The sequence below is a fragment of the Juglans regia genome, chromosome 1 (genome assembly GCF_001411555.2).
Source record: "Juglans regia cultivar Chandler chromosome 1, Walnut 2.0, whole genome shotgun sequence".
NCBI classification, from domain to species: Eukaryota; Viridiplantae; Streptophyta; class Magnoliopsida; order Fagales; family Juglandaceae; genus Juglans; species Juglans regia.
The window spans coordinates 43213181-43231025 of record NC_049901.1 but is presented as its reverse complement, the minus strand read 5'-3'; the positions used below and the strand labels follow the sequence as shown (position 1 = coordinate 43231025).

The following is a 17845-nucleotide window of genomic DNA, read 5'->3' as shown; positions in this document are numbered from 1 at the left end:
GTCTGCCCTGTCAAAAACTCCCGCCCTTGCCAGATAGAAAAAAGAACCGCTGACTCCAGTCTTTGACTCGGTTGTACCATGGCTACAAATGAGCCACTGCCTGCCGTGGATGCGAGCGAAAGCTGCAAGTATTCCCTTTGTGATTCAAAACGTTGTGGGTCAAGAGGAACTCTCGGGCAATGAGATTTGGATGATCATGGTTGAGCTCCTCTAGAGCCCTACACCAGATGATGCAACAACACACCAAGATCCTCTATGTGTTAGGGTGAAGTTGCGCAGGGACCATATGAAGGAAGTCCAGTACCTTACGTACCGGCAAACAAAAAGTGTATCGCCCTAGTCCTGGATGGATCGAAGAGTTACTTCTTGTCACTTAAAATCATATTCACCATATATATAGATATAAACTCTCAATTCTCAATTACACATAAATTTTAAAGTTTAGTATAGGAACCCCGCTTACCTCAATTTTGTGGTGTATTATTTACGCTTTGAATTTGAACTATAGTAGTATCACCACCTAAACCAGAAAGTATTAACTAACATGTTAAAAAGCTATGTAAACACAAAATCTATCTAATTTCACCGTTCTTAGAATTGATGTACGCATTTCATTGCGCAATGGACAACAACCAACAATATATTGGGTAGCATACCTTTGAATAAAATCCCACAATGTTTGTTGAAATTTCACAGTGAAAAGGACACCTAGTCTCAATTGGAAAAAAAAGAGTAACATATTCACTGAAGGAAAAGATAAAGGGCCGTAAAGTAATTTAACTCAAAGGTTTCACATCTTGTCATGCGTTATGAATTACAAAAAACATTTTCAAGGGCAGCCTACTATGATCTATACGGAAGTAATCATGCTCTATTGTGGTCCCAACCACGTGTTAGCATGTCTAAAAGGTTTTAGAGGAAAACCTTTGCAGAGTTCCAGAACAAGAATTAAAAATTAGGCGCAAGTATAGGTATGGTGCAGAGAGAGAGATAACAAAAATTATTTGAGAGAAATCGAGAGAGAGCTCACATCGGGAGAGATATTGCCAAGGCCCGAGAGGTAGAAGCGGTTGAGGCTCAAGCGGAGTTAGAGTGGTTCATTAGTGGAGAAGCCTATGCCACGTAGTCTCCGACGTGGTTGTGTGTAACCAGCGGCTAAAAGCAAAGTGGGGTGCAGAAAGCAGTGGAATTTCTAAGAGAAAACCAAAGGGTTTCGGTGCTTGTAAGCCAGGGAACTCAACGGAATAGAGGGAGAGGAAAAAAATGTGCTTACCGGCATTATCATGTGACTGTTTCCGGAGAGGAACGAGGGCAAAAAATTGAGGGATGTGGGGTCTTGATTCCTTTGGTCGTCCTCTGTTTTGAGGAGCAAAAACATAGGTGCGTTCGGTTCTTTATGCAGGTGGTTGTTGGTTTCGCGTGGGCTGGGTAGTGGGATTGGGTTTCAGACGATGTGGAGGTGGTGGTTAAGTCTAGGCTTATCGTGGTGTAAAGTCAAGGAGAAGGTGCGACTGGGTTGGCTGTCAGTTGGGTGGTATGCGGTGGAGGATAAGCTATTGGCGTGGAAGATGGCTCTCATCTTGAGTGCACGTTGAGATGGCTTGCATGGTTGCTTTCTAGACGTGGAGGGAAACAATATAATTGTGTTTTGTTGCAGTGTGTTTGGATGATTTTTTTGAGGTGAGCATCACTTTGTGATGTCTCGAGCTATTGGTGTTTTCTAGGTTTTTTATAGCAAGATGAGAGAGAGAGAGAGGGGGGGGGGTTAAACAACGAGCTACGTTGGGTGATTTCCAAGTGAGCAACATGGGAGAAATGGTGAGAATAAAACTGACGAGGAGGAGAAAAATATGGGGAGGAGAAAAATTGAGAAACCGTCGGGGGAAGAGAAAATAGCAATAAATTCACTCATCAAAACGATGCCATTTTACAGCTAGGTTGGGCTCCTCAGCAGGCCTGGGCTTGGGTGTTACAAAAAAGGAGCTGCAACCTACTGGTAAACATACTGGGATACAACGCCACTTTTGAGGCATAACCTTCAAAATCCACGGCCCCCTTGCAGGCCCTAGGAGCCTCTAAGACGACGGAGTCTAGGAGTCTATAGGTCACCCTCAACGATTGCAAGATCGCAGGAGTAACCTCTAACCTCCAGTTGGAGCTCTCGAAAAGTAGAAAGGCATTGCGAGCTTGTGACGAGTTGGTTCCCCCAAGGTTTTGGAGGGATTCGATGGGACAACCAAAGCTCATGCCTAGGGCGGCGGTGCGAGAGGCAATCTTAGCAGCCATTAGAGCAAGAGAACTAGACTGGTTAGAGACACAAAAGAAGGAGAAAATGGAGTGGAGAAGCAAGGGAGCAAGATGACAGTTTCTAAGGCACCAAAAGAGAGTAAAGGCAAGCAAATCATAAATAGGAAAGGGAGGGGCTTTAAATAGCCACCCGCATTGGTTGGACTGACCTAGGTAACAAACGAGACACACATTGCAATAAGGAAGATGGACTGGTGCAGAATCCGGGATACACACTACACGAAGCAACGTGGGAGAGGAACTGTTAGTCGTTTAGCCCACACAAAGAGAGCCATACGGGCGTAATCAAAAGCAAGTCAATTTGTTATAGGTGTGTCACCAAAAGGACCTAAAGACGAAGAAATTCTCACTAAACATGTTCAGTGAGAATTGGCGGGATAACTAGGAGGGTTATTCCCCACCCGATCAATGTTGGTTGAGCTTGAGTAGGACTATGAAACCCGTTTCAACCCATGCCTTACCTTCAAACGGCCTCTGAATCTCCAAAAGGGCCAGTCCTCTAGTTTTCTTAAGTGAAGAAGAGGGCATTGCGCAGGAAACTAGAATAATGGGAACATATGGGATGCGCCAACTCTGACGTGCCCTATGACACCTAACATTAAAGGGCCCACATTGGTAAGTGAACGGAGGACGCATGCAACCCTCCATTCTCCGATGAAGGGGACTAGAAATGACTGCGCCACTCACTCACCGCTGAAACATGCCCTGGAAGCCATGCCGCATTTAAAGCCCTACTTCAGAAGCCGTGCCGCATTGAAAGCCCTAGTTCAGAAGACCACGTCGCATTAAATACCCATATTAAAGCAGCTACGGGCGAGACAGTGAACCCCTGGCACTGAGCACAAAATGTCCCCCTTGAAACCCTATATAAAAGCTACATTTCAAGTACAAAGAACTCTTTCTGAAACTCAATTATTAATGAACTACTACTCCCTACACAAGGGATTGACTTAAGCTTTGGAGGTTCCCCGAACCACCCCCAGCCCACCTTAGTCTTTGTGTTTGCAGGTGAAGATCGTGACCTAAGTTGCTGGAACCTTGTCCTGGCATACAAAACATGACGTTAACAATAATAATATTTTATTCAATTTTTAACTTTCATCTCCATTCATCGTATCTCATCTCAATTCACTATCCAAACCGCCCATTATTATTTTTCTAAGATATTGTGGTTACTAATAAATATATATTTTAGAGCCGGCCCTAGTTTCTTAGAGAGAGACTCCTCATTCTCTCTAGAAACCCCACAGATCAGAAAATGGAGCAGGGGGAGAAACTCCTCTCTCTCTTCTCCTCCCTCATCTCTCATTCCTCTTATATTTAGCTTTCTCATTTTCTTTTTCATTTTTTGGTATTTTCCAGGGCTAAGTATGGAGGAAGGCCGATCTGCTGCTCTCCGGCATCTGGCAACCACCACGTACCCCACTGTAGATTTCCCAAGGTGCCAATCCTTTAGACGGGCGAAGAATTTTCCTAAATGGAGCGGAGCGTAAGCCACATGCACGGCCCAAAGAGAGCGCGTGTATTCCATGCGTCACCACTCAGTGTGCCCGTCTACCGCCACACACGATCTTTCTGGGTCCAGGACCACCGGCTACTTCAGACCTGACCGTCCGCCATACCTCTAGGGTGGCGTGTGGCTCTCACGCTCCATCATAGTCGCTGTTTGTATTATTTTTTTCCTCTAAGGTTGAAAATATGGATTTATACCTTTTCAAGATATAATCTGTTATTTTTCCATGTTTTTCTAATTTCTATAATATCTTTTATTTTTAGAAAAATAAAAATAAAAAAACACATAGTCTCTTGGACTTTCTTCAGTAGAGTGTGTCCTCAACTCCGTCTTAAACGAAGTGTGGGGTTTGGTTAACTCTACTCCGTCTTAGACGGAGTATGAGGTTGATTAACTCTGTCTTGGGCAGAGTTGTGCTGTCTCTCAAACTTTAGATTTGCAGCTTGGACTAGACCATGTCAGTCATGGGTGTGTACTAAGGAGCTATTAATGTTGTAATTGGCTTGTAATGTATGTTTCAAGTCCAGTTTGTAATGTCTGTTATTAATGAATGCAATATGTTTTTTTCTAAAAAAAAAAAATTTAATTTTTATGTGAAATGATTTAATCAGGTCAAATTGGTTATGTGGATTAATTCAATTCATTTATATGAAATGAGGTTGAAGTGGGTCGTAATGAATTGAACCATTTTTAATTAATTATAAACGGCTGACACGATACGATTTGTTATTTAAATAGTTGTGTTAAGGTTTAAAAGATTGGTCCGTTTAACTTAGTGGGTCGAGTTTGAATTAATCTATATAATCTAATATCTATAACTTGACATGACGCGAACGTCCGAACTATCAACCCTAGCCGATGGGGCACCGGCATACCCGTTGAGACCATTTTTCCACCCTCTTGTGTGTAAAAACTCCTACAATTCTCTAGATGAAGACCTGCTGCATATGCAACCAATTAAAGCACCGCTTAAATGGTTAGATATTAAAACGATCTTCATGGTATGCATTGATTCCCATACTCTATTTTATACGTTCTTTCTTGAATTATTGAAAATCTCAATTTACGTCTTAAATTATTTTTAATTTTTAAAGTGTTACTTTAAATTTGAGCGTCTAACATGATTTTAGATGCTAATCGAAGATAAAATTATAGATATTTTATACCGTAGATTGCTCTTTTGTCCTGGCAATTTACTAATTTCGAGGGTGCAAAAGTGAAAAAAAGACAGGAATGAAAAAGGAGGTCATATGATTTTCTATTACGAAGTTTCATTCTGCAAATTACCTCTGCCACCTAAACCTTCGACTTTCGAGAGGCAGATTAGTAAAGCAGTTTATATTTTTTTTTCCCAACAGACGGCTGGAAACTGAAGAAGAGGAAAGCCCCATTAGAGCACCATGCATGTTTTTAGTAGCAACTATGGTCAGAAACAGTAGAGGACTTTTTACGGTGGCTTCGGGTAAAGATACCCCAATATTCGCCCCCTTTCGTTTTTTTTTTACCTTTTGTTTTTCATTTTGATTTACTTTAATTGGTCATTTTCTTCTTCAACATTTTGGTGGTGTAGGCGTTGCCCTGTGAGGCTTTTCATTCAAGACTTCGCCAGCCCTTCTATTTTCGGGAATTATATTTTGGGTTTGTTTTTCTGACTATTGTGAATTCGATGCATATGAAATTCCTCTTTGTTCTCTGCGGTTAGTACTGATACAGTTATGTTGTGTGAGCTGCACGCTGATTATGAGTTTAAACTGAAAAGTGTTATTCTTTCCAATCAAATTGGGATATATTAGGTTTGAGTAGACCCACTTTAATGGTTCCCGTGATAATTTGTGAGTCACATCTATAGTTCAGTGTTGGTTGTGTGGGAATTTTTGTAGAACAGCAGCTTCAGTATAAACTTCGGTTAAATGGTGGTCCAGCTTATTTTTATCTATATGATTTTACGATCATCATTGTTGACTTATTTGCCAAGTTGGTGAAATGAAATCTATCAACATCTTTGTTTTTTATGAATTGGTGTTTACTATTTGAGGATTATATTTTACGTATAGAAAGATAATAGGAGGGATAATACATTCTGGTTAGTTCAGTTGTTCTTCATTAAGGTGGCATAAAGCTTTATGTCGAGGATTTCATAGTTAAATATAAGGCAATTCTTACATGCTCCATTTTTGTTGACGAGGAAACTTTTTTTTTTTTTTTGATAAGTAAAACAGAATTTATTAAATCACCAAGTGTCACATTACAAAGAAAAATGCCCTGATTATGAAGGAGCATTAGAAACTAAGAAATCATGAAGATCCATGCTATTAAAGTCTATAGCAATGGCCCAAGTACAAAAAGTCCTAAAAAATAACAGTTTTAGCTCCTCTAAAGATCTCTCTTTGTCTTCAAAAGTCCTCTCATTGCGCTCCTGCCATAAGCACCACATAATACAGATAGAGATCATCTTCCAAACTGCTTTGATCTGTCTCTCCCCTCGAATTGAGATCCAACAAGCCAATACATCCAAAACGGTTTTCGGCATAACCCATGCTAAATCCATTCTTTTAAACACCTCGACCCAAAGAGTCCTGGCTATCTCACAGTGTAAAAGTAAATGGTTCACCGACTCACCCCTGTTTTTACACATACAACACCAATCTGCAATGATTATCCTCCTATTTCTTAGATTATCTGTTGTGAGAATCTTGCCCAAAGACGCTGCCCACACAAAGAAAGAGGCTTTGGGAGGAGTCTTGTGACGCCAAAGCCTTCTCCAGGGAAATTGTATCACTGGAACTAGTGTGAGGACCTTATAGAAGGAGCGAACAGAGAACACCCCTTTCCCTGCAGGACTCCACCACAACTCATCTTCATGCTGGATATTTGGATGAACAGAGTACAAGAGACTATAAAAATCTACAAAACTCTTCATCTCCCAATCATGTGCCGCATAGTTGAAATTGATGTTCCAATGACTGTTTCTACCTGAGACTTCTATAACCTCCGCCACTGTGGCATCTTTTGCGCTTGCAATCAAGAAAAAAGAAGGAAACAGATCTTGTAGAACACTGTTACTACACCAAGCATCCTTCCAAAATCTGATCTTGGAACCTGTCCCCAATTGTAATCTAGTGTAACGATGAAAGACCTCCCATCCTCTTCTGATATGTTTCCATAGCCCCATTCCAGATGCTCCTCTAACTTCTCTAGTACACCACCCCTCCCCTAAATCACCATATTTGTTCTTGATACAGTCTTCCATAAGGCTTCTGGTTCCTTGGTATATGGCCACAACCATTTGCCAAGTAATGCCTGGTTAAACAACCTCAAATTTCTAACACCCAAACCACCATTGGAGATAGGACGGCATACCAACTCTCACTTGACTAAATGGAATTTAAACTCATCTCCTAAGCCCCTCCACATAAAATCTCTCTGTAACTTCTCAAGTTGACCTGCCACACTTGCCGGTAGAGGGAATAATGATAGAAAGTAGGTGGGTAGGTTGGAAAGTGTACTTTTGATTGATGTAGTCCGGCCCCCTTTCGACAAATACATTCTCTTCCACCCTGCTAATCTCCTCTCTACTTTTTCAATCACTGTGTCCCAATTCGAGCGTGCCCTCGATGCTATACCTAGCAGCAATCCCAGATAAGTCATAAGAAGAGATGCTATCTTACAACCCAGTATGCCAGCCAACTCCCTTATATCCTAACCTTCTCTAATTGGTACCAACTCGGATTTATCATAATTTAGTTTTAAACTAGACACTGCTTCAAAACACAGCAGCAACGCCTTCACAGCCCTCAACTGGGCTTGATCAGCCTCGCACATGATGAGCGTGTCATCTGCAAACAGTAAATGAGAAATAGTTGTATTACCCCTACTTAGCAATCCAATCTGGAAACCACTGACAAAAGCATTAGTCACTAAAGCTGAAATCATCCTGCTTAGTGCCTCCTTGACAATAACAAAAAGTAAAAGAGATAATGGATCCCTTTGTCTCAAATCACAAGAGCTTGGGAAGAAACCTGCTGGACTGCCATTGATCAACACCGAGAACCGTACTGTAGATATACACCATCTAATTCAAGACCTCCACCTCTCTCCAAACACACACCTACCCAGTAAATAAAGAAGGAAATCTCAATTAACGTAATCATACGCTTTTTTCATATCTAGCTTACACATAATCCCTGAATTGCAAGCCTTCAATCTACTGTTGAAGCATTCATTGGCTATTAGAGCCGCATCAAGGATCTGTCTCCCCTTAACAAAAGCATTCTGCGGCGGTTTAGAAACAATCTTCCCCAATACCCCACTTAATCGATTGGCAAACACTTTTGCAATGATCTTATAAGCACCATTCACTAAACTAATGGGCTGAAAATCTGTGATCTCGATGGCCCCTACCTTTTAGGGATCAATGCAAGAAAAGTAGTGTTGAGACTTTTCTCAAATTTTCCTACCAAGAAGAACTCTTGAAATACTTTCAAAAGATCCTCTTTAATCACTTCCTAGCATTCTTGGAAGAAACCCATAGAGAAACCATCTGGTCCGGGAGCCGCATCTTTTGCCATCTTTCTTACTACATCAAAAACCTATTCCTTGTCAAAAGCCATTTCCATCCTGGTAACATCCCCTGGTTCAATGGTGTCAAAAGCCAATCCATCTAAAGTAGGCCTCCAACCCACCTGCTCAGTGAGAAGCTTTTCAAAGAAAACGACCGCATGGTCTTGAATAACTTCTTCTTCTCTACACCCGGCCCCCTCAATTCTCAGCACTTTGATGTTGTTATTTCTTCTATGAGAGTTTGCTATTCTATGGAAGAACTTTGTACTCCGATCCCCTTCCTTCAACCAAAGGGCTCTCAAGATCTGCAACCAACAAAGTTTTTTGTGCTTGCTCCTCCTCATTAAGTGGCCTCCCTTCTTGCAGTCTTTCTAAATCCTGAATTTCCATCCACTTGGTATTTTGGTTTTCCTCCACATTATCAAAAGACTGTTTATTCCACTCCCTTAAGTATCTTTTTAAGGCTTTCAGTTTATTTGCAAAAATGAAACTGGGTGTACCTTCAAAATGATACGAAGTCCACCATTATTTAACCCTTTCCACAAAACCTTCTGACTTCAACCACATGTTTTCAAACGTAAAATACCTTCTACCGTTACGAATACCTCCACAATCCAGCAAAATAGGCCAATGATCCGAGGCTATACGTAGCAAACGCTTTTGCCATACATCCGGAAAATGGCTTTCAAACTCAGGTGAAAGTAAAAAATGATCCAAGCGGGACCAAGTCTGATTATTTGACCATGTGGCTGGACCCCCTGTTAGAGGAAGGTCTATCAAGTTCAAATCAAAGATACACTCTGAAAACTCCAAACTTGCAGGCCTCAATCTTCTGCTTCCAAAAATTTCACTCTGGAAGCGAACCACATTGAAATCCCCCCCAATACACCAAGGGAGCTCCCACCAACTCTGTACCCCTGCAAGCTCATCCCACAATAATCTTCTGTCGACGTCTAGGTTAGGCCCATACACACCTGCAAATGCCCACAAGAAATCATCTGACACACACTTAAAAGAACATGCTACCATATATCTCCCTATTACCCAGTCTACATTAATATTGCTCCATAAACTCCGAATAGTCCTCCTACTGATCATCTTCAGCTTCGTCTCCTATAAACATACAATATCAGCTTTCCACTCACGGAGTAGACGTCGAATCCGAAGACGCTTATCTACCTCGTTTAGACCTTGGACATTCCAAGATACAATCTTGGGTTTCATTGGAGAACATTCAGCCCCTTCCCTTTTGCCTTATTCTTGCTGGAACTACCTTCCGAGTTCATCGACCACATCAATCTTTTCAATTCCCAACTTTTCTTTGAGTCCCCCCCTCTTTTTTTGGTGATGTTCAGCTTCCATAGCAGTTAACAAGGCTATAAACTGCTCCTCATACCCATCACACTCAATTCCCACAATATGTTGAATTTCTTTTGCTTTATGTATAACCCAATTTGAGACTTGATCTGGGAAATAGTAGTTTAATGGGATAGGATTCCCTATCTTGTTGTTTTGGAACTTCTGAAACTCACTCCCCACCGAAAGCTCCTCCAACCCGCAAGCCTCAGGGATGAATAGTTCGTCTTCCACGGAATGCATAAAATCATCCGAGTCATCCTCAACCTCAGCCAACTCGAACTCCTCAACAGGTTTCACAGACACTGTTGTCGGGGCCAAAAACACCCCACCACCACTCGTCGGCGAAGTCTGGATCTCCATTGACGAAGAAACCCCAGATTGGAAGCCTACCAGAGCCTGTTGCGCGCAGAACTCAGGCGAAACCTCACTGGCGACCCCCACTGACTCCGTCGGCAAAGTCTGTGTCCTCGCCGCTTGACCCCTTGCCGTCGGAAAGCTGTCTGGCACGAATCCGAGGCTGTGAAGCTTGGTGGAGAGAATCGGGCTAGGGCATGGGTTCTCGACAGCCTTGGGCTCGGGTCTTAAGGATCTTGGGTTGGGCTTCCCCAGATCCTGACCCACAGCTTTGGGCCCTGGGTTGAGACGGCCCAGCCCCACCAGACGGGTCCTGTTCATTGGGCCGGGTTAGCCCACCCAACCGACGCCAAACATTCCAGCCCTTTCCCTTTTTATTTTTCTGTTGGGCCCCTTTATGGGCTTTACTCGGCCCACTTCCCATTTCATGGCCTTTTACCTTAACCTTTGCTTTCTTTTCCTTAAATGAACCGACAAAGACTACTATTGCAGCCATATCCCTCTGCAAGGCACGCAATTGCCCCTGCATTTCCAGCAGTTTCTGTTGCACCTCCCATGTATCCTGACACACCACAGAGGCCTTGGCATGGGTATGGCTCAACACACCATCACGACGCCATAGCCCTTGGCCCCTGTCAGAGACCTTCGCACCACCCACCTTCTCCTTCCCAGTTTTCGGTAGCGACGAAGAGAGGACCTCCTTATATGACCGCTAATGGTGCTTTGGTCTCCCTCTTCCATCACACGGTTAACCTCCTCCAGGCAAACCACCGGCTTTAGTGTCCTCTTTCCCTTGTTCTAACAGCGCCTCCCGCATCTTCCTCCAACCCCATCCATTCTCACCTTCTGGAATACATAAAACATTCCTCCTCCCCCCTGGTTATACTCTGAAATCTCCAGATATGTCCCTCTCCTATTTGCACATCGTTGAGCAATAATACTACAAAAACCATCTCGTGTTGCCGAGAATACCTCATTTTTCCCCTTGCTTAGGCTCTCCTCTAACACCTTCCCAAGCCACTGAATTGAAGAATTCCCCAGCAACACCGAATACTCTGTTTTCCAGCTTCGCTCAGTGACTCTCAAACCACCACCTCCACATTTTTCCAAAATAAAGCACTTGGATTCAATAACTACTTCTATAAAACGACCCATCATAACCATCACCACTTCAGAAAAATTCAACTACGCAACATTGATAAAGAAAAAAAAGGTTCCAGGAAGCAAACGGGGAGAAACTTTTTAAATCAGCAGCACCTTGGTTTTCATTGTGGTATGTGGATAAATGCATGCACAACACATGTTATATTGTTATTGTGGTTACAATTAAGATGTTACTTAATGTGGGGTTATAAGAAGTTAGTTAGACAATTGCTGTTTTTCATAGTGCTTAGCTTGTAATTAGGTTCATCTCTTGTATACTTCCTGTGTACCTGGGGCATGCCTAATTATGTGGATTAATAAATTCTTCTTACTTATATATAAAAAAAAAGAAGTTAGGTAGACAATTGAATGAACTGGTCATTGAACAAAGCACGTATGAGATTTCAATGATGAATTCGTGGCTTTTGTTTATCTTTAGTAGAATTCGAGAACCCAGGACTTGATTTTTTATTAGTATCGTATGTTTGTTAAGCAATAGAGATAAAATTAGATATGGAAGGAAAAAAAATAGCTGCATCATTCTGTCTAGTATTGGAATTGGAATCTGGAATGAATTGAACAGATCTGGCACAATTTAAGTGAAAGAAAAACAGAATGACAGATCCTATTGCTTCATCCTTGGGATCAGCTATAATTGTGCAGAATAGAAAAAAAAATTGGCTTAATAGCATGCTTTCACAGGTAAAATCCATCAGATTATCTTCCTTAAATCTGTCATCCGGTGGTAAGCAGCAGCTAAATCACAAATTTTTGTAGTATATATATCCTCATCCCCTTCTTTTGCTGGTTTGCTTTGCAACAGGTAAGTTCTACCTATATGATGCTTATATGTTTATCTCCTTCAGATCCCATTTTCGAGGCATGTTTATTTCCTTCAGATCCCATTTTCATGCCTTGAAAATGGGTGAAAGGAAGGGTTGAAATCTGGTTACATTTATATTGATTTCATTTTATCAGCCCATACCACCATATCATACATGGTCTTGGGATATTTAGGCAGGGTGCTAAATATGTAGAAGCATGTTAGATGGCTGTGGAAACTTGGTGGTTTGGACAATCTGTGAGATACTGGCAAGATGTATGTGATAGCACCTTGTGAGCCCTGATTTATCTTGTTTATGTTGTTGCTTTATATATTGATGATGTCACTTGTATATCCAAATATCAACATTTTAATCCACACAATGTATACCCTATAGTATGGAATGCTAATTCCATTTGTAATCATATTTTTTCGCGAAGAATTCAGTTCTTTTACCCATATGCTGCTATATGCTTTAGTGTATGTTGGATCGATTGATTGCAGTTAACCATTGTTTTTCTTCCTAATTATGTCTTTCCACGTGCTTGATTCTCTTGTTGGCTTGCTGCAGTCAATTTCAAGCCTTGCTTGAGACGCAGTTGTGGTCCTTGTGAACTGGTGCAGACTGTTAACCATTATAGCAGTGAGCATAATCAGTTGGACTCTACTTCAATATCTTCCCTATAATTGATTCCTAAATTGCTTGGATTTTATTACTTAATTTTTTTTTTTTAATTTTTTTTTACTTTATAGTGCTGATGGACTTAGAGCACAAAAGGTCTTGTCCTAACGACGAGAATGTGGAAAGTTTCCCAGTTCCACCAGGTTTTGTATCTCTTACATCCTTCACATTGAGGAGGGTGGAAAGAAGTGAAGAAACCAATAATTCCATGTCCTTCGAGAGTGCATCTACTCTAGAGCCAATCAAGACGGACAACATGTCTGACGTGACCAATATTGCCGAGTTGAAGAGATCTTGCAAACGCAGACCATGGATACTTTTTGACAAAAGCAATCACAGTCCAGAGGTATCTGAATCAGGACTGTTTGACATGGTCACAGATCTTCTTCTTGTTTTTATAATGCTTTAGTTTGGTGCTTTGATATATTATGCTACTGTGTGGTGTAAATTTAGGGAAACGTTGTTCCAAAATATTTGTTTTCAATGAAATACCTTCTCAGTATTAGTTTTCGTATCTGAAAAGGTCCCCCATGGCGTCCCTCTCAATTCTGAGGATGATGTGTTGTTATTTTACATTTCTCATCTTAAACTTGGTGCCTAAGAATATGTTAAGAGAGGCATAAATGCGCAGGTGCATGCTTTGCTATCTTTCTCCATACCATGAAAAATCGTATCGTTATTCTAATTTGAAATGAGGACATTGATATTGAAGAGGCAAGAAAGAGAAATAAATGTATTTGTATATGGTTAATAATAAAATCATATAGGGACAAACCTAGGAAGCTGAATGCAGATGATTTGGTTGTGTGCATTGAGTGATTGTATTTATACATTTTAAGGGTGTGGCTTAGAGTATGTCTTACCTCTGAATGATTCATATGTTAATAAATGTAGTACATCACAAGCAGTATCTGTTTGATTTGTTTTTCGATATGAGTGGCAGTTGTAGTGGTACTTCTTTCTTTTGCAGGATACCCCTATAACTTGCCTTCCAAAAGGGGTTACTCGTGGATGCCCAGATTGTAGTAATTGTCTGAAGGTTGGTTCTTGTTAGTTAACCATTCTGTTTGTATTATGAAGTCAAACTTTCCATTGCACTTGAAAACTTGAAAGCATTATGTGGACAGGTTCCCTTGTTTCATTGTCGGTTGATTTTTTCTAAACAGGTAATAGCAAGGTGGCGTCCGGAAGAAGCAAGAAGGAGTGTAAGTGAAGAGGCTCCGGTTTTCTATCCAACAGAAGAGGTGTTTCTTGTCTTATTCATGCATTTCTTTATTTTTCTTTCATTTATGTGCTCTCAGTATCCTTTTTTAAAATGTAAAGTATTTTTTTCTTGTTGGAAATTTAATTCTTGCATGACCTTGAACCTTTTGCTGCAGGAATTTGAAGACACTGTTAAGTATATTGCAAGCATACGCCCTAGAGCTGAAGCATATGGAATTTGTCGTATTGTTCCTCCTTCTTCATGGCAACCTCCTTGCCTAATTAAGAAAAATAACATATGGGAAAATTCTACGTTTGTTACCCATATTCAGCTGATAGATGGGCTTCAAAAACAGTCTTCACAGAGTAAAAGGGCTAGATTTAATGAAAATGTAAAGGGTAAGAGGAGAAGTTTGAGGATGGCTTCAAAATATGAGTCTAGTGATGAAGATGCCAAAAACCCTGATGACGTTGGACGTTTCAATGTTGAAAGCTTTGAGTCTGAACCTGGCCCAGAATTTGCTCTCGAAACTTTCAAGATATATGCAGATGATTTCAAGTGCCAATATTTTTGCAGTGGAGGTAAGGTTACAGGTCGGGATAAAAATTCAACTGGGTTCCAAGAGAAGGGGGAACCATCATTGGATGATATTGTGGGTGAATACATACGTATTGTTGAGAATCCAACTGAAGAAATTGAGGTATGTTTGAAGTTTTACAATGTATTCATTGCGTGACATTTTCTATATTCATGCCTGTTCCATTGAGCAGATTATGTTGTCATGTCCGCCCACTTTTTAGGTGCTTTGTGCAAACCTGGAGACTGGAGTTTTGGGCAGTGGATTTCCAAGAGTATCCAATCTTGTGGAGATATCTGGTTATCCTAAGTATTTGAAATCAAGCTGGAACTTAAATAATATACCTAAACTGCCAGGTTCTCTTCTTTCTTTTGAAACCAAGGAGACGTCTCATATCTTACAGCCTCAGCTTCATGTAGGAATGTGCTTTTCTTCACTTCAATGGGTAAGATAATTGGATTCTTAGTTTTCTGGGTATAGATAGACAGTTCTCTCTTTAAGTCGTTGAATGTCCATCCTATTAAATCTCATTCAATTGATTTTCAAAAACAGAAATCTGAAGAGCACCACTTATACTCATTGTGTTACATGCATTTGGGTGCTCCTAAAATATGGCATTGCGTTCCAGGATGCTATAATGTTAAGTTTGAGGCGGCCGTGAAGAAATACTTTCCAGATTTGTTAGTTGAACCTCTGTTGGGTCATAAGCTGGTGAGTTGCAATACCCTTCTTATGTAATTGCTTCATTGATGAGAAATGCTTTTGTTGTTCAATAAATTGATGGCATGGGATGCATATCTTCCACTGCCTGGTGGACTCATTTTCATCACATGGAGCTGATTAGCATGCACATATATAAGACTTTGTAAGAAGAATATACTCTGGTGAAAATGCAATACTTTTTTGGCTTGTAGTCCCACTTTAATTCCAATTTCCATGCTTATATATAATTTTGTAAGAAACATATACTCTGGTCAATATGCAATGAGTTTTTTGCTTGTATTTCTACCCTTGCGATTTTTCCAATTAGTCAAGCCTAATAAGCTTTGGAAAGTAGATGTCTATATAAAATGCAACAAGATGTGTTTGACCAAATAAACTAACATATGGCGCGGGCTTCAAAGGCTTCCTGGTAGGCACAAAGTTCTTATGATTCCAAACGGGAGCATGTATTTTCTAGTTATGCCATAGATGCCACACCATTGACACTACACTGCATTAGATAGTTCTTGGCCATAAAGTCTACTTTGTCTCTTTTCTATGCTACTTGCTGATTTTATAAGCCAATATATGCTATCATTATTGAACATGATCCTTCATGCTGATTGGTCACCCTTGTTTTCCTGTGCCCAAGTTGATGTTGATGGAAAATAATGATTTGCCAGGATATTTTAGAAATTCTTGAAAGACGCATCTCATTCTTTTTTGATAGGACAAACATCTCATTCAGTACTTGGATGTTTTATGACATTAGTTTCTTTTGTACAGGTTACTGAAAAATCTGCCTCCATGTTGAAGTCAGAGGGTATACCCATCTATCGTTGCATTCAATATCCTAGGGAGTTTGTTCTTGTCCTCCCAGGAGCATATCATACTGGATTTGACTCAGGCTTTAATTGTACGGAGGTGGTAAATTTTGCTCCCCTTGACTGGTTGCCCTTTGGACAGAATGCTGTAGAACTCTATCATGAGCAAGGAAGAAAAACTTCACTATCCCACGATAAACTGCTACTTGGGGCAGCTAGGGAAGCTGTGAGGGCACAATGGGAACTCGCACTCCGTGGGAATAACACATCAGATAATTTGAGATGGAAAGATGTGTGTGGAAAGGGCGGGATATTAGCAAAAGCGCTCAAGGTAACACCTAGATTACACAACTCCAGCTCCTGAATGTAAAGCAGATGAATAATAGATACATTGTTTTTGTTGCCGATACATAATAGCGGTTGAGTTTTGAGCTTTTCTTCTGTTTTCTTACATTTTTCAGTTTTTTTTTAATATATATATATATATATATATATATATTTACTGCTGCTTTCATTTTTGCACTTAACAGAAGACTGTTTTTCTCAACATTGTTGGAGCGAGTAACCTGATTCCAGAATTCTTCGATTTTTCTTTCTTTTTGTGTAGTCACGTATTAAGTACGAAGGCATTAGGAGGAAGTATCTTTGCAACTCTTCACAGTCACAGAGGATGTGTAAAAATTTTGATGCTACCAGCAAAAAGGAATGCACAGTGTGCCTCTATGACTTGCACATGTCTGCAGCTGGTTGCCAATGTAATCCAAACAAATTTTCATGTTTGAATCATGCAAAGCAGCTTTGTTCTTGCCCTTGGGGTGACAAATTTTTCCTCTTCCGTTATGAAATGAATGAGTTAGATATTCTACTTGACGCTTTGGAAGGAAAACTAAGTGCAGTCTACAGATGGGCTAAAGATGATCTTGGACTGTCTCTGCATTCTTCTGTCTCCAAAAATAGTCCACAAGAACCATGGCTTGTAGGCCGTCAAAACTCTCGTTCAGAAGAATCAAAACAAAAGGAGCACAAATCCCAAAATGTGGGAAAACCCAATGGAATTGATAGAAACTCTGCTTCTAACATTAAGGCAGAAATAAAGGCACGTCTGCTCCAATCTAAAGTCTTGAGTAACTTGAAAGCAAAAGACAATACTGTGGAAACCCAAGATGCAGCAACGCGAAGCCGCATCAGTACTCCTTCATCTAGTATTGAGACAGAAACAAAGGCACATGTGATTCAATCAACAATGTCCAACAAGCCAAATAAAAATGGTGATGCAGCAGCATCTACAATTAATTCGAGTGCGACAGCAGATGGTATTTCATTTTTGCAGACAGAGGTGATACTTGAGGTGTCTTCTGAAAGCACTAGTGTGTCAAGTTCCTCAGAGTCTGAGGAGGAGACATTGGATCTTGTCTTTGGTTCAGCTAAAAAGGGTGCTGTATAGGTAAAGAAGTTTCACTTGTTAATCTTTGAAGAGGTGCTGCAATAGAGTTGACTGCATTTTTATATTTTTTAGAAAAAACAAAAGAGTTTGAACATTCAAATCCAAGATTAGTGACTTAACATCTTATGATGATACAATGAGAGTACCACATATATCTGTACTTTAAGATTACTTGATATTAAGGGCTTGTTTGGATTCACAAGTCATCTCAGCTCATCTCAACTCATCTCAACTCATCTCACTACTATTCATTACTATTCAGCAACTTTAACTCACAAATCTCACTACTATTCACAACTCATCTCATTACTATTCACAATCCATCTCAACTCATCTCAGCTCATCTCAAGTCA

The 17845-nt window shown here is 40.5% G+C and overlaps 1 protein-coding gene across 6 annotated transcripts; it reads left to right on the top strand.

Moving 5' to 3' along the window:
• The first annotated feature begins 4719 nt into the window (after positions 1 to 4719).
• On the top strand, positions 4720 to 17714 carry LOC108995967 (putative lysine-specific demethylase JMJ16). 6 transcript variants are annotated; one of them, XM_018971651.2, is made up of 13 exons: positions 4720 to 4821; positions 5179 to 5282; positions 5391 to 5458; positions 11939 to 12335; positions 12631 to 12702; positions 12813 to 13087; positions 13712 to 13780; positions 13908 to 13985; positions 14121 to 14645; positions 14746 to 14967; positions 15075 to 15233; positions 16011 to 16379; positions 16656 to 17714. In XM_018971651.2, exons 4-13 carry the CDS (start codon positions 12278 to 12280, stop codon positions 17490 to 17492), a joined length of 2664 nt encoding a protein of 887 aa, XP_018827196.1. In that variant the 5' UTR covers positions 4720 to 4821; positions 5179 to 5282; positions 5391 to 5458; positions 11939 to 12277; the 3' UTR covers positions 17493 to 17714. The 6 variants fall into 6 exon arrangements, with proteins under 6 accessions (XP_018827196.1, XP_018827197.1, XP_035539719.1 ...); XM_018971652.2 differs by lacking the exon at positions 4720 to 4821 and adding an exon at positions 5018 to 5065; XM_035683826.1 differs by lacking the exon at positions 4720 to 4821 and having other exon boundaries at positions 5083 to 5282; positions 11939 to 12059; positions 12215 to 12335.
• Positions 17715 to 17845: the final 131 nt, after the last annotated feature.